The 15,999-nt window shown below is 42.5% G+C and overlaps 1 protein-coding gene across 2 annotated transcripts in view; it reads left to right on the plus strand.

Moving 5' to 3' along the window:
* Positions 1–15,999, plus strand: part of asic1 (acid sensing ion channel subunit 1) — a 166,894-nt gene that overhangs the window by 126,112 nt on the left and 24,783 nt on the right. For both annotated transcript variants that reach the window (XM_031897214.1, XM_004911961.2), the window contains exons 4-8: positions 3,462–3,612; positions 3,702–3,829; positions 7,088–7,238; positions 12,462–12,518; positions 13,557–13,710. In XM_031897214.1, the coding sequence (XP_031753074.1) occupies positions 3,462–3,612; positions 3,702–3,829; positions 7,088–7,238; positions 12,462–12,518; positions 13,557–13,710 (641 nt within the window). The remainder of the gene's footprint in view (positions 1–3,461; positions 3,613–3,701; positions 3,830–7,087; positions 7,239–12,461; positions 12,519–13,556; positions 13,711–15,999) is intronic.

The following is a 15,999-nucleotide window of genomic DNA, read 5'->3' on the forward strand; positions in this document are numbered from 1 at the left end:
CAGAGGAAGGCAAAAAACCGCATCTGAAGCCTCTCTAATTTGCCGCAGAGGGGAAAAAATTCCTTCCTGACTCCAAGATGGCAATCGGACCAGTCCCTGGATCAACTAGTACTAAGAGCTATCTCCCATAACCCTGTATTCCCTCACTTGTACTGAGAGCTATCTCCCATAACCCTGTATTCCCTCACTTGTACTTAGAGCTATCTCCCCTACCCCTGTATTCCCTCACTTGTACTGAGAGCTATCTCCCCTACCCCTGTATTCCCTCACTTGTACTGAGAGCTATCTGCCCTACCCCTGTATTCCCTCACTTGTACTGAGAGCTATCTCCCATACCCCTGTATTCCCTCACTTGTACTGAGAGCTATCTCCCATAACCCTGTATTCCCTCACTTGTACTGAGAGCTATCTGCCCTACCCCTGTATTCCCTCACTTGCTAAGAATCCATCCAGCCCCTTCTTAAAGTTATATAATGTATCAGCCAGCACGACTGATTCGGGGAGGGAATTCCAGAACCTCACAGCTCTCACTGTAAAAAATTCTTTCCGAATGTTTAAATGGAACCTCCCTTCTTCTAAACGGAGTGGGTGCCCTTGTGTCCGTTGGAAGGACCTACTAGTAAATAAAATATTAGAAAGGTTATTATATGATCCCTTTATATATTTATACATAGTTATCATGTCACCTCTTAAGCACCTCTTCTCCAGTGTAAACAGACCCAACTTGGCCAGTCTTTCTTCATAACTGAGACTTCCCATACCCGTTACCAGCTTAGTTGCCCTTCTCTGGACCCTCTCTAACTCAGTAATGTCCCGTTTGAGCACTGGAGACCAAAACTGAACAGCATATTCTAGATGGGGCCTTACCAGCGCTCTGTAAAGGGGAAGAATAACCCCCTCCTCCCGTGAATCTATACCCCTTTTAATACAACTCAAAACCTTGTTTGCCCTTGCAGCTGCTGCCTGGCATTGCTTGCTACAGCCAAGTTTATTATCTACAAGGACTCCAAGGTCCTTCTCCATTATGGATTTGCCTAGTGCAGTCCCATTAAGGGTATACGGGGCTTGCATATTTTTACATCCCAGGTGCATGACCTTACATTTATCCACATTAAATCTCATCTGCCACTTAGCTGCCCAGATTGCCAGTTGGTCAAGATCCTGCTGCAGGGATGTCACATCCTGGATATAATTGACTGGTCTGCAGAGTTTTGTGTCATCTGCAAACACTGATACATTACTCATAATACCCTCCCCTAAGTCATTTATGAACAAATTAAACAAAAGTGGACCCAGTACAGAACCCTGAGGGACCCCACTGAGAACCTTATTCCAAGTAGAGAATGTACCATTAACAACCACCCTCTGTACCCGATCCTGTAGCCAGTTTTCTATCCATGTGCAAACGACTTCACTAAGACCAATAGACCTTAGCTTAGAAAGCAGTCGTTTGTGGGGAACGGTATCAAATGCTTTGGCAAAATCCAAATAGATGATATCTACTGCATCCCCACTGTCCAGCTTCTTACTTACCTCATCATAAAAAGCAATTAAATTGGTCTGACATGACCTGTCCTTCATAAAGCCATGCTGATTACTGCTCATAACGCCATTCTCCACTACATAATTTTGTATGTGATCCCTTAACAAGCCTTCAAATAACTTGCCCACCACGGATGTCAAACTTACAGGCCTATAATTACCAGGCTGAGATCTTACTCCCTTTTTAAATATAGGAATGACATTCGCCTTCTTCCAATCCCTAGGTACCATATCTGATGAAAGCGAGTCTGAGAATATCAGAAACAAGGGACACTGCAATTCTGCCCCTAGCTCTCTCAGTACCCGAGGGTGTATTCCATCTGGCCCAGGTGCCTTGTTTACATTTATCGTGTGTAACCCTTTAAGCACCATATCCTGTGCCAACCACTGTGTAGTTGGAGCTGAGGCAACAGTGAAGCTATTGGGTGGTACTTGGCCCACTGGCTCCTCTACTGTATACACAGAAGAAAAGAACTGGTTAAGCACATCTGCCTTTTCTGTATCCGCTGTAACCATATTGTTATTATAACTCAATGGGGCCACACCCTCAACCTGCATCTTTTTACTATTAATATACTTAAAAAACTTTTTGGGGTTAGTCTTGGCCTCGGCCGCGATGCGCTCCTCATTTTCTATCTTTGCCTTCCGGATTGCTGTTTTACAACACTTGTTATAGTGTTTATAATCATTAAACGCATCTACTGTCCCCTCTGACTTATATTTCTTAAAAGCTTTCCTTTTTTTCCCTATTAACTTCTTTACCTCAGAGTTAAGCCACATAGGGTGATTCTTAACACTTCTACTTTTTCTTATTAATGGAATAAATTGAGAACAGTAATGATTTAATATCATTTTAAATGACAACCATTTCTGCTCTGTGTTTTTATCAGAAAACATAATGCCCCAATCTATGCCCTGAAGCGCTGCCCTTAAGGAGCTAAAATTTGCCTTCCTAAAATTCAGTGTCTTTGTAGAACATCAGAATCGCTACAGTATATGCATTATAGCTGCAATAAGCAGGGCAGCAACTTTAGTGACTGATCAGCCCACAAACTGAATTTACTAATGTATGTGAGCATCCTACAAAGTTGGAAGAACTGGGTCAGGCTCTGACTCCTTGCTAGTAGTTTTGTTGTAAGCTGTACAGCAGGGGTCCCCAACCTTTCTTACTCGTGAGCCACAGCCAAATGTAAAAAGACTTGGGGAGCAACACAAGCATCATAAAAGTTCATGGAGGAGCCAAATAAGGGCTAAGATTGGCTATTAGGCAGCCTCTATGCACACTATCAGCTTACAGGGGCTTTATTTGGTAGGAAATCTTGTTTTTATTCAACCAAAACTTGCCCCCAAGTCAGGAATTCAAAAATAACTCCCTGGTTTGGAGGCACTGGGAGCAACATCCATATACAAATTGGTATTCAGATTCAGTTCAGTTTTCAGTCAAATCTTTTACAAGGTGATAAATCTGCCCCTAAGTATTTCAGGCCCAAATGTCTCTGGTATTTTAACCTCTCATTCCCTTTGTATTGCACCTTGCCCTACTTCCCTCACACTTTCCTTTCTTCCACAAAATGTAATTATGTTTCCAGCATTTCATATTTTTTAAAGAATAATTAATAAAAAATCTGAATCTTAAGTTAAATTTAATGTTAAGATCAGTTTAATACAAAGTGAATGGAGAGGTACATGGCACACTCTCCCTTTCTTGACCTTCCTTATACTTTTTCATCATCTCTATTTATTTTCCTTCCATCACGTTCCCTATTCTTTTCTATGCTCTCTTGTCATTTTCTGGTTATACCTCCTGATCAGCCATTTCCCTTTTGTCCCTGTTTATATCTCTCTGTTTATATTACTTTTGTTTTAACCAATGAACGCTCTGCCAGGCAATTCCAGCTTAACTCCTTCTCGCCTGGCAGGTCTTTACCAGATATGGGAAGTGCTATACGTTTAACTCTGGGCGCAATGGGCGCTCTCCCTTAGTGACCACAAAAGGGGGCACAGGGAATGGACTGGAACTGATGCTGGACATCCAACAAGATGAGTATTTGCCTGTTTGGGGAGAGACAGGTACGTAGCCCTTCATATTTCTATTCAGTTCTAGATTATATCAGGACCAGACATCAGTTCTGCTCTAAACTCTGCTTTTTATGCTGCAGATGAAACATCCTTTGAGGCTGGAATTAAGGTTCAGATTCATAGCCAAGATGAACCCCCTTTCATTGACCAGCTGGGCTTTGGTGTGGCTCCTGGATTTCAAACCTTTGTCTCCTGCCAAGAGCAACGAGTGAGTAAAGCAGCAGATACTGGCTCCAGGCACACGGTTATTACAAATATTATTTAACATGCTGTGGGCTTCTGGAACAAATCTAATTGGATACATGATTTGTAGGCCAGTGTTCTCCTGCGTCTCAAAGAGACCTTTTATTTATACAGTATATAAACACCAGTCCTTAAACATTTCAGTTTTATTAAACTACAGTTCCCAGCACCTTCATACCATACTATACCTTATCCCCACTGCTACAAGCACCATGCTATTACTGCTATTCTGGCACCATCCCTCCCTACTATACCTGTTATCCCACAGCCACAGTCCCTTCCCAGAGGCTATTATCCCACTGCTACTATAGGCACCATCTCTCCCTACTATACCTGCTATCCCACAGCCCCAGTCCTTTCCCAGAGGCTATTATCCCCCACTGCTACTATAGGCACCATCTCTCCCTACTATACCCGCTATCCACAGCCACAGTCCCTTCCCAGAGGCTATTATCCCCCACTGCTACTATAGGCACCATCTCTCCCTACTATACCTGCTATCCCACAGCCACAGTCCCTTCCCAGAGGCTATTATCCCCCACTGCTACTATAGGCACCATCTCTCCCTACTATACCTGCTATCCCACAGCCCCAGTCCCTTCCCAGAGGCTATTATCCACTGCTACTATAGGCACCATCTCTCCCTACTATACCTGCTATCCCACAGCCCCAGTCCCTTCCCAGAGGCTATTATCCCACTGCTACTATAGGCACCATCTCTCCCTACTATACCTGCTATCCCACAGCCACAGTCCCTTCCCAGAGGCTATTATCCCCCCTACTGCTACTATAGGCACCATCTCTCCCTACTATACCTGCTATCCCACAGCCCCAGTCCCTTCCCAGAGGCTATTATCCCCCCCACTGCTACTATAGCACCATCTCTCCCTACTATACCTGCTATCCCACAGCCACAGTCCCTTCCCAGAGGCTATTATCCCCCCCACTGCTACTATAGGCACCATCTCTCCCTACTATACCTGCTATCCCACAGCCACAGTCCCTTCCCAGAGGCTATTATCCCCACTGCTACTATAGGCACCATCTCTCCCTACTATACCTGCTATCCCACAGCCACAGTCCCTTCCCAGAGGCTATTATTCCCCCACTATTACTATAGGCACCATCTCTCCCTGCTTTATGTTCTATGACACAGTCCCTTTGCAGATGTTATTATATCTATTTTGTAGGCACTGCTGTGAAGCTTTCTCACTCAAGAGGCGAATTTGATCAACCCATGGCAATGTTATTGTATTGCTGTATGATTTAATCAAAAATGTTCTGCCGATATGCAGTATGCTTCTATACTAAAAGAATTCAATGGGCCTCGTCCTGGGGCCTCATGGATCATTGAATTACAGGATTAGTTAACATCAACCAAAATTACTTATTTTATTATCATCACGAAAAATCTATAAAAAACTAAAGAATAATTTTGTAGATAGTAAACCGAGGGAACTGCCTGTGTTTGTGTTTCTGGAGGACTGGTTTACAGAAATGATGTACCTAATTTTGCAACCATTTTAGCTATTTGCTCTTGCGTTTATAAATAAGCCCTCATACCTGCATTCAGATCAGCTCTCTTCTTAAATAGTCTTTGTCATATATTCTGAGTTGCTGGAGACTACATCGGCCAACACTCTACACTTGTTAATGGATTTTACATATTTATTACCATGTAGTAGGAAAAAACCCTCTTCTGTGCTGAAGTTAAGAGCGAGCCTCATTGAGTCCCTGTGGGCTTAGTAATTGGAAAATCCCATGCAGTGTAAGTAAATCTCTTGATATATTTGTCAGGAGTAATCCTTTCCTCTTATAAATTGCACTCTTTTCAGTGTAACTCAACACAATCTGGCAAAATGGAAGTAAGCTCTGTAGGCCATTGTGCTGTTTATATTTCATGAAGATCTGCTTTATGTACTGGTGCCCAAAAACATACCGAATATACAATGACAGGAGTCCATTCAGTGTAGGGTTGCCACCCAGCCAGTATCCCCTTACACACCAGTCAAGGCCGGGGCAGGTATAAAATTGCAGATACATTTGGAATACACTTTCTTTGCAACCCTGGCCCAATGGGGTAACTACCAAGGGGTGCAGGGGGTGCTTGTTACACCACTAGGCCAGGGTTGCAAAGAAAGAGGGGCCCACAGGAGACATAACCTAAAGGTGTTTGTGCATGCTATGGGGAGGTGCATTGTGGGGCTGGGTGCAAATCCTGAACGTGGGTCTCTGCAACCCTGGCTACGCCACAGCCGTGCCTCACCTATGTGAGCCCCAATCTGCTTCAATTCTAAGGGGCAGATTTATCAAGATGTGAGTTCAGAGCTTAATACAGAAAAACTCACCCACATTCTGTTTATTCCTATGGGGTTTTTAGAAGTGTATTTATCAAAAAGTTAGTTCTAACTTTCACCCATTGATAAATACACTTCTTAAAATCCCATAGAATAGAACGTGGTTGAGTTTTTATGTATTAAGCTCTGAAGCATTTTGATAAATCTGCCCCTAAGTGTATCTCAAAAAGCCTATTCATGAGCAAATATAAGCTGCCAATTTAACCCCTTCAAACCAAGTTGGCAGCTTTTTTGCCCATGCATAGGCCTTCCCCAACTTCCTTCCCTACAAATATTTGGCCATATTCCTATCAGGCAGGTTTGAAAATCCTACAGTGTGAGGACTCCATCAGTGTGTTGGTGTGGTCCTCTCCCAACTGGCCTGCATAGGTGTTCATAATGATATGATCATTGGCCCAGGGGCCACCGATTAGATCAGGACAATTTGGCCACCCTCATTCTGGGCCAAACTGGACTGATTTGATTCCCTTGTTTGGAAGCCTAGCCAAACAAGTGGATCTTTATATATATATATATATAAGGCCAGCTTGACTCCTTTTCTTTCCTGATCAGTCCGGAACCCTCCTATGGTGCACCCATTATAAAGTGCTACAGACAAGATGCAACAAAGCTGTGATACCTGAGCTGGCTTACAGAGCCGTGTGTCTCCTGTATTCACAGATTTCCATACAAATAGTCAATTTAAGAATAGCTTAGAGATCATTATTTGAGATGTTCGCATTAATAAATAAAATATTTGTGGCTAATAAATTTGATGTTAAATATCAGGTGGCAATGATGCAGAGTCTTGGCGCTTCACCCAGGCTATACGTAATGATTCCTTCCTCTCTTTCATTATTTTTAACTCAAATCTCTGAATCTTTCAGCTAACCTACCTGCCGCCTCCATGGGGTGACTGCAAATCCAGCGCAATGGACTCAGAGTTTTTCGATACGTATAGTATCTCTGCCTGTCGGATTGACTGCGAGACCCGATATTTAGTGGAGAACTGTAACTGCCGCATGGTGCATATGCCAGGTATCTGCTGCCCTATGTATTTTATTTCTACAATGATCACTGTGTTGTTCCATAGAAGGGTAAAGGAGGGTTGCTATTGTCACAGTAACAAAGATTTGTGTTGTGTGTTGTGTATTTCTGCAATGAATCTAAAAGTTATTGGCACTTTTTATGCTTTCGGAGAGGAACAGAGGTCCTGTCTTGTTTTATGTCAGGGATTTATGATACCCACATAAGTAAGGGAAAGCGTTCATCTGGATGTAGGGAATAGAAGACAGGATAGCTGCTTATAGCTGTTTCATTTCGTTTACATTTACATGGTCGGCTGCCACCTGAGTAGCCAAGCCCTTTCTACAGTATAACATCCAAAATTCCAGATAGAATGTGCCAATTGAGGTAAAAGTCAGTGGCGTAACTACCAGGGCCAAAGGGGTTGCAATTTGCACCCAGCCCCACCCCCTTGGGGCCTGCCAGAAGCTGCATAACAATTCATTTTTCAGCGAGCTCACCTGCGGAAGTGAAAAAACGCACATCCGGGGAGGAGGGGGCCATTGCATCTCGGGAGTCCTAGTTATGTTACTGCTAATAAAGGTTTACATTTACTAATGTACCACACACGCAGGTGTGCTTAAATCAATGCAACTGACAGCACATATTGACTCAATAAATTAAAGGGATTCAGTCACTGGAAAACATGTTTTTATGCTCCTCCAGCAAAATCCTGCTCTAAATATATTTTTCAAAAGAGCAAACAAATTTTGTATATATAAATTTTAAATTTGATGAGGGGCTAGACATAATCTTAGTTTCCCAGGTGCCCTAAGTCATGTGACTACTGCTCTGATAAACTTCAGTCATACTTTACTGCTGCTTTGGAAGTTGGACTGATATCACCGCACCTCCATTTCCCCCCCAAGCAGCCGTTCAGCAGAAAGTAGCAAGATAACAGCTCCCTGACACCTGTATTGCTAAAAATTCTCCCATGCTCCACCTAGTGGTTGATATGAGAATAGCACTCAATTGTAGAAAAACCCAAGTCCTGTTGTGATTCCTCCAGTTAAAGGTGAAGGAAAGGTAAAAATCACTGGGGGGTGCCATATGCTTACCTTTTACCCCAGGATGGTGCTCCTGTTAGGAGAAACCTGTACCAGCCCGGGGTAGCTGCGAGGGAGTGATCCCCTTTGGTCTGTCTTCATTCTTCCGAATCCCAAGGCATGTGCAGTAGGGTGAAAATGGCGACTTTCTTGTTAATGTTCGGCTTTTTTACTCTACTGCGCAAGTGCCGCGAAGACAAAGGAAGGAAGAGGATCCCTCCCTCGCTGCTGCCCCAGGCTGGTTTGGTTTCATCCGAACAGCAGCACCATTGTGGGGTAAAAGGTAAGTGATTACAATCACTGGGGGGGGGGGGGTGCCTAACATTTGGCATCCCCCAATGATATTTAGCTTTCCTTTTCTTTTAAATAAATAATAAAATAAATACAATTTGAATAAAATTTTAAATGGCAGAGTGAATTGAGTGAATTTACACAGTGTAATTTAGTGATAAAAAAAACTATACCATACAAATCATGACAGAATCCCTTTAAGGTGTGACCAAACACACTCCTGCACTACTGCATGGTTGCCAGTGTGTCCACCTGTCCAATTTGCTTCCAAACACAAGCACAATTGTATCCAGGTTGCTACCTATAAGGCAAGGTGAAATACATTGCTTCTGGTGGCAGGGAGCGGCCAGGTACCAGGGGTGGCAAAAATCCGCCTAAGTAAACTTTATCAGAAAGGTCTATGTAAATACAGCACTCCCATAAGCACTCACAGAAACGCTGCACTAAGTCCTCTATCAAAAGAAACACAGGATTTCATTTCTTGTTTTGTGTATACATGATCTACTGTGTCAGACTTTTCTCAGAAAAATCCAGTTTGCTCCTTTTTCCCTCTCCCTTCTGCTCTCTTCCCCTCCCTTCTCTGTCCTCCCCCTTCCTTTCTGCTCATTCCCTGTCCCCTCTCTCCTGTAATCTGAGCTACCAGCAGCTAGAGCTGCAGCACAGAAGAGACTAAGCTAAAATGGTAGCTGATATCTTAAACCAACAGAGGGAGTTTCTAGGGCTAATAACTCAGGTCTGATCAAGCTTTCTGCAGAATAAATATAGGGTTCTAGGTGGCACTAATGTGGCGAATCTATTGGCAGTAAAATGAGAAAATGCCTTTCCTTCTCCTTTAAGAGCCAAATTTTTTTTTTTTAAATCAGGCAGCAGCGGCCCCAGAAACGCTGCTGATTGTATCCGTTTTGATGCATGAGATGCAACTCATAGAGCAGCCACAATTATAGCAGATAACTCTGCACTGAGAGTACAAATTGCTTGTGTTTATACATTTCTCTTATGAGGGCTCATTCACAATGCCCCAAACAGTGTGCAAAGTGCAAAAAAAGGCCACAACCATCCTCCCCCCATTGCACTTTCGCCCCCTTGCACCTCCGTGGGACTTCCCGAGCAGACGGAGGCATAAATGTGGGGGATATTACTTATGTTGGTGACCTGATAAATTGCATTGTCCACTGCACAGCCCAAATGTATGCACCTAATAAGAACAAGCAAGGCACCAAGTGCTGAAACAAATGGCCTGAAAGCCTTGAGATCACAGCTTGAGAGAAATGGCAGCGGAATAATAAGGGTAAACAATGCAAGAGACAAACAAGTGGAATCTGCAAGCTGAACATCTCATCCTGTGAGGGACTTTTCTATAAAAGAAACAAGGTTAATGGAGTTCTAAGGGAATGGGCTATCGGGAGAGAAAGATTTATGGGGAATGAACAGCAAAGAATGAATTAAAAGTCAGAAGGTTTTTAGCAGAGCACCTACGGCAATCAGCCGCAAAGCCAGAAATCAGTGAAAAGCAATACAAGTCAAGAGTTCTCAAGGTGAGAAGGAGAATGTTATTGGCGGCACGTGATTTGATGGGAAGCCAGGAGAGGGATTTAGGAAGCAGATGAAAAGCTACACTTTAGCGAGAAAGTCAAGCGATTCCAAATGCAACAGCACATAGGGTGGTAGGGGACGGGAGGGGGTGGAAGAGCACAGAGAGGACAACACGTTGGAAATGAATCAGCATGAGAGCCAGCATCCATTCAGCCCCACAGAACTGAGCCGTTATTAGCAAATCTTCAGCACAAGGAGTTTGCAATTGGACAGATTTACTAATTGAGTGGACTGGGCACCATTACAGCAATTAATTCTCTATTTGTTATATGCTTTGAGCTTTCCAAGTACAATAAGAAAAATGTGAAGCATCTGCTGCAGGGCCCAGACCACCCAGCTAGTCCATACCATACCTTCCCAAGCTTCACCACGTGTATAATGCTGCTATATGGGAAATGCTTTGTCCTGCTGAAACTTGGGAAGGGATGGGCCGTCATGGTGGTCAGGGCCCTGCAGGACAGTTACTGAAATTAATTTTCTGTTTGTTATATGCTTTGAGTTTTACTTCTGGGTGGGGAGGTTCTTTACAACTGTAGGGGAAGAAGACCTTGTGGTCTGCTCCCCCTTCCCCTGACGTGAAGCATCTACTGCAGGGCCCAGACCACTCAGATGGTCCATGCCATACTTTCCCAAAATTCAACAGAAATGTTTCCATTAAGCAGCATTATATACCTATTTTAATACCCCAGCAGATGTAACAGTAGACAAAATTAGTTCTTGTACTACAGTATTGTCATGGGATAACAATACTTCCATCTATAAAAGGTCACTCTGCACACCACATTATTAATACAGTATGCAAAAAAGTGATTAAATAAAACTTATAGTTTCAACAATGTATAATTACAAAATCATTAAATCATATAGTTTAATACATACCAAAGTGGCCCAGAAAAAACAGCAGCACTCAGGCTTACAAGGCAGATAAGTTGGTGTGTGGGAGAATACCCCAACGTTTCGGCCACAAGTCCCTTGTCAAGGGGAGTCTCGGTGTATGCCCTTGAAAGTAAGTTAGACCCATGGAGTTTACAGTATGTGGTGAGAGACAGCGATAGGCCAGATTGTTGAGCAACCAAGGCTCCAATGATAGGTAAGGAAGGGACTAGTGCCCCAGCGGTAGCTTACCAGACTGGTACCCAGTGAAAAGTGAAACTAGGACTAGATAGGCCCTAGAACCCTGTATGCAAGGCTGACCCTGTGTAGTCTGTACAGTACAGAGCCCTTGGCCTGAAGATGAGGAACAGAAGGGTAGGCATCAGTCAGCCTGGGGATCCTTGCTCTATTCATTTACATTTTTGGGGGGATTACTGGAAGCAGAAAAAAAGTGTTCTTGTGTTCATCTGCAAGGCCATATGCAAGACCTCCAGTTTATTCTCTACAAGTGTAACTACAAGTCACCTCAGACAGGGCCAGGGAGAATGAGCGCTTTTCAGTCAAACTTCCAGTAACATTTGTAATTATCAGATAGTATGGCCGAGAGATACATTAGTTAATCAGCCTAGCTGCCACAACTGCTTGCCAGCCCACCCTGTTTAGTATTCTGATCAACTGCTCTTCTGATGGTGCTGCAGTATTTTCATTAGAAGCAGGCACTGCCATTACTATATATACAGTTCCTTTAGCTGGTTTCAGTTTTCCTCCCTGTAGTGCTGAGGTACCAGAAAGGTAGGCAGCCCAACGGGAAGGCCTCAGTCAGCAGTATTCCTGTCGTGTGTGCGGAGATAATTGGCATATAGCTCCTTTCTCTTTACATTCCAAGCGCATATTATTATACTCTTATATCCTATTTCTGTTTAGTGGAGAGCTATTCCCTATTTTAGTATCTCCTTAATTTTTAATCAAAGGCTAAACGTGTGAAATAAAAGTTATGTTTTAATTACAGGATTGTGCTTTCCTTTCCACTTGCTCTTTTTAAGACTCGTGCCTGGCTCCTATTAACTCTAATAGGGCTTTTCCACCTGATTAGAAGGAGGGATCCCTGTGAGATGCTTGATAAAGTATTATCACTGCCAGTTACTTTCCTTACTAACTCTCAACGGCTTCGCTGGGAGGCAAATCATTCCCATAGCCCGCAATAGACTAGCGCCACAGGCTATCATTTGTGCTTTAAGCTGCTAAGATAACAAGCAATGCTGGAAATCTAATATATTTGGAAATAAGCATCTCACAGGGAGCTCTGCAATAAAAAGTTGCATTTTAATTTTATCTTTTTGGAATAATACATTTCATTAATAAAAGTGTTAGTAATTTGGTTTCTTCTTATCAGGAGATGCTGCATACTGCACCCCGGAGCTGTACAAGGAATGTGCTGATCCAGCTCTAGGTACGTTCTGCTTCCCCACCTTCCCTAAGTACTGGCTTCATGGGAGCTCATGACTGGAATATGTACCATAGACAGTTCTGCATGCTGAGCGCGTTAGACATGCTCTTATTGCCTCCGTTTGTTCTAATGTCCATGTGAATCTCCATGGCGATGCCTTACTATATTCCTTTCATATTGTGTTTCTGTGAAACTTGAATAAATAGAAAGACAGAGAGAAGCTCTTTCATATGTCGCTGGTTTTAACACCTGCCTTTGTTGGCCTCCAATAGCCATACATTTAGGATATCCACTGAACCATAGGTAGATCAGTATGTTGATCCACCAAACCATAAGTAGATCAGTAAGTGGATCCCCAAATCATAGGTAGATCAGTAAGTGGACCCACCAAACTATAGGTAGATCAGTAAGTTAATCCACCAAACCATAGGTAGATCAGTAAGTGGATCCACCAAACCACAGGTAGAATAGTAAGTGGATCCACCAAACCATAGGTAGATCAGTAAGTGGATCCACAAAACCATAGATAGATCAGTAAATGGATCCACCAAACCATAGGTAGATCAGTAAGGGTACCCACCAAACCATAGGTAGATCCGTAAGTGGATCCACCAACCATAGGTAGATCAGTAAGTGGTTCAACAAAACCATAGGTAGATCAGTAAGTGGATCCACTTAACTATAGGTAGATCAATAAGTGGACCCACTAAACCATAGGTAGATCAGTAAGTGAATCCACTAAACCATAGGTAGATTAGTAAGTGGATCCACTAAACTATAGGTAGATCAGTAAGTGGACCCACCAAACCATAGGTAGATCAGTAAGTGGACCCACCAAACCATAGGTAGATCAGTAAGTGGACCCACCAAACCATAGGTAGATCAGTAAGTGGATGGATAGCCACTGACCCACATGAAAGCCCTGAAAACATAACTGCTTCTTATTTGCGCTCCCTTCATTGTGTCTATGAATGTATCTAATGTGTTTCCCCTGCTCTGTCCCTCCTGTTCTTTCTGCATCAATGACTGTTAATGGCTCAGATTTCCTGGTGGAGAAAGATAATGACTTCTGTGTATGTGAGACTCCCTGCAACATGACCCGCTATGGGAAGGAACTGTCCATGGTGAAAATCCCCAGCAAAGCCTCAGCGCGTTACCTGGCCAAGAAGTACAACAAAAGCGAGCAGTACATAGCGTAAGTTCACATTCATTGTTATTGAACCTTCCCTTTTATGGGTTTTTTGTATTTTTTCATGTTGTATTGCTGGTACTTTTTTTCTTGTATTATGTAGAAATGAAGTAATACATATTTATTTTTTATGCCAAAAGACAAATTTTGAAGCAGTCCTGTAACATCAAGTTCTGTTGCCAAAAGCCTTTTTTTCCAGGATATGATCATGAAGTTTCCTTCCCCCAGGGGCCATGTGCTCCTCTTATCACATCAGGGTAAAGCTTTGTAAGCTCCTCCTTTGCATTTCACCCAGACACCAAAGCAGAAAGCCTGAGACAGGCACAGTGTTAAGGGGAAAACTATACCAATGGCCAGTGTATGTTTCTATAAATATATATTGCATATAAAAGCCCATATTCTTTGTTTTCCTTTAATGGGACAGAAGGAGAAAAAATATAGGTGGGACGGTATTTTTATTTTTTCCAGAAAGGGTGCCAACATTATATAAAAGAAGTGGCATAGACATGGGAAAGGGAAGGGAGAGAATTGCCAAGTAGCACAGATCAGGTTAAAAGTGAGGAGCAAGGTGAAGAGCTAGCTAGATGGGCTGTAACCATTTGTGTCCCCACCCAACACTGTTGCTGAGCTCAGCTGCAATGCAATCCATAGCAAGATCCATAGCATAAACAACCAGTGGGAATATCAATCATGAGGAAAATTCTCCTTACGGTAAGAAACTGCTGAGCATCTTAAATTTTTTATTAATACAAATAATGAGTAAGAATATCATAAATTAGCTACATCAGTCACCTGGATTGAGTCAGTTTGTTGCCAGACTTGTCTTGACTTTGGGCTACTGGCAGTAGCCAGTAACAAAAGAGGTGGTTTTAGTAGCTTTGCAATTTATATTTTTTTTCTAGTTTAGTTTCAGTGAATGTGAAACAACTGTGCCACCTACTGCTCATGTTGCCTGACAGGATACAAGCGGTGGAAAATGATGTTACTGAGAAACGGAAAGACTTATTGTGCTGCTGTACTCAGAAAATGAAGTTAGCGAGCAGATAAGAGTCACCTGAGCAGATAAGAGTCACCTGATCTTTCTCTTAGTTTTCTACCATTGGCCAAAATAAACAGCAGATGGCATGTTTCACCTTTATTAAATAGCTAGCAGTGTAACAATTACTAGTACCTTGAAAACTAGGGGGGAAAAATGTAAACTACATGCTTAGAAGAGGGATTACATTTCCTTTAATAATTCACAGGGCCTGAACTAGGGGAAGACTGGAAAGGTCCTAGGGCACCACCATTTTGGGAAAAGAGGAGGGGAAACTGCAAAAAATATAACTGCAGTTTTATTGTCCCCCTCAAATATGGCTTCTCCTCTCTCCTCTCCTTGTGTAAGCTGGCCTTTGTCTGCTACTAAATCATCTAGACAGTGTTTATATGGTAGTACCATGACTGCCACATTTGACTTGGGTGCCAAAGTTCATTGGCAAAACGGTGAGTATTGGCTAGAAAAGAAGCAGTATGTCAGTCTGATAGACTCTGGGTATTGCAGTGGAGAGCCTGCATGCCCCGTGTAATTAATTTCACTTCTACTGTACCTTCATTAAAGAGTAAAGGTAGGGCCAATACTAGTACAGGTATAGTATCTATTATTTAAAATGCTTGGGACCTGGGATTTTCTAGATACATTTATGTTATTTGCATCTTTGCTAAACATCACTGAAACATTAAATAATGCCAATACATTAGTTCTGCCACCAATAAGGATTCATGCAGCTTCGTTAACATCAAGCACAGGGAACTGCATTACTATTACACAGAATAAGGACATTTTAAATGGAGCCTATGGGAGATGGCCTTCCTGTAATTCTGAGCTCTCTGCATAATGGGTTCCAGATAAGGGATCCCATACCTGTACAATTTATTTACATGGCAAATACCCCCAGGAAGACCTGTGTTAGATTGATAAAGTCCCTATTTCTGGGAAAATACAATGCAACGTTATGAAGACACCAAATATTTACATGGAATCACATTAACTAAAGCGAAATACAAACTCTCTTGAGAACTTTCGTTTCTTATTGTACTACAGGAAATGTTAATTGAGCTGAATCAAGATAATATTTATAACAACTTGAAGATAATTTAAGCTCTAGAATGCTGAAAGTTCTAGCAATGTGGAAAAGTTATATCCCTGTAGAGGAACTTTGAGTTGTCTGAAAAGGCTAAAAGTTCTATATATTATTGCTGATTTAGCTTATATAGGTGTCAAGACTGACTCTTTTCAATTACTGCCACATTGCAATG

This window comes from Xenopus tropicalis, chromosome 2 (assembly GCF_000004195.4).
Source record: "Xenopus tropicalis strain Nigerian chromosome 2, UCB_Xtro_10.0, whole genome shotgun sequence".
In the NCBI taxonomy this organism is placed as follows: Eukaryota; Metazoa; Chordata; class Amphibia; order Anura; family Pipidae; genus Xenopus; species Xenopus tropicalis.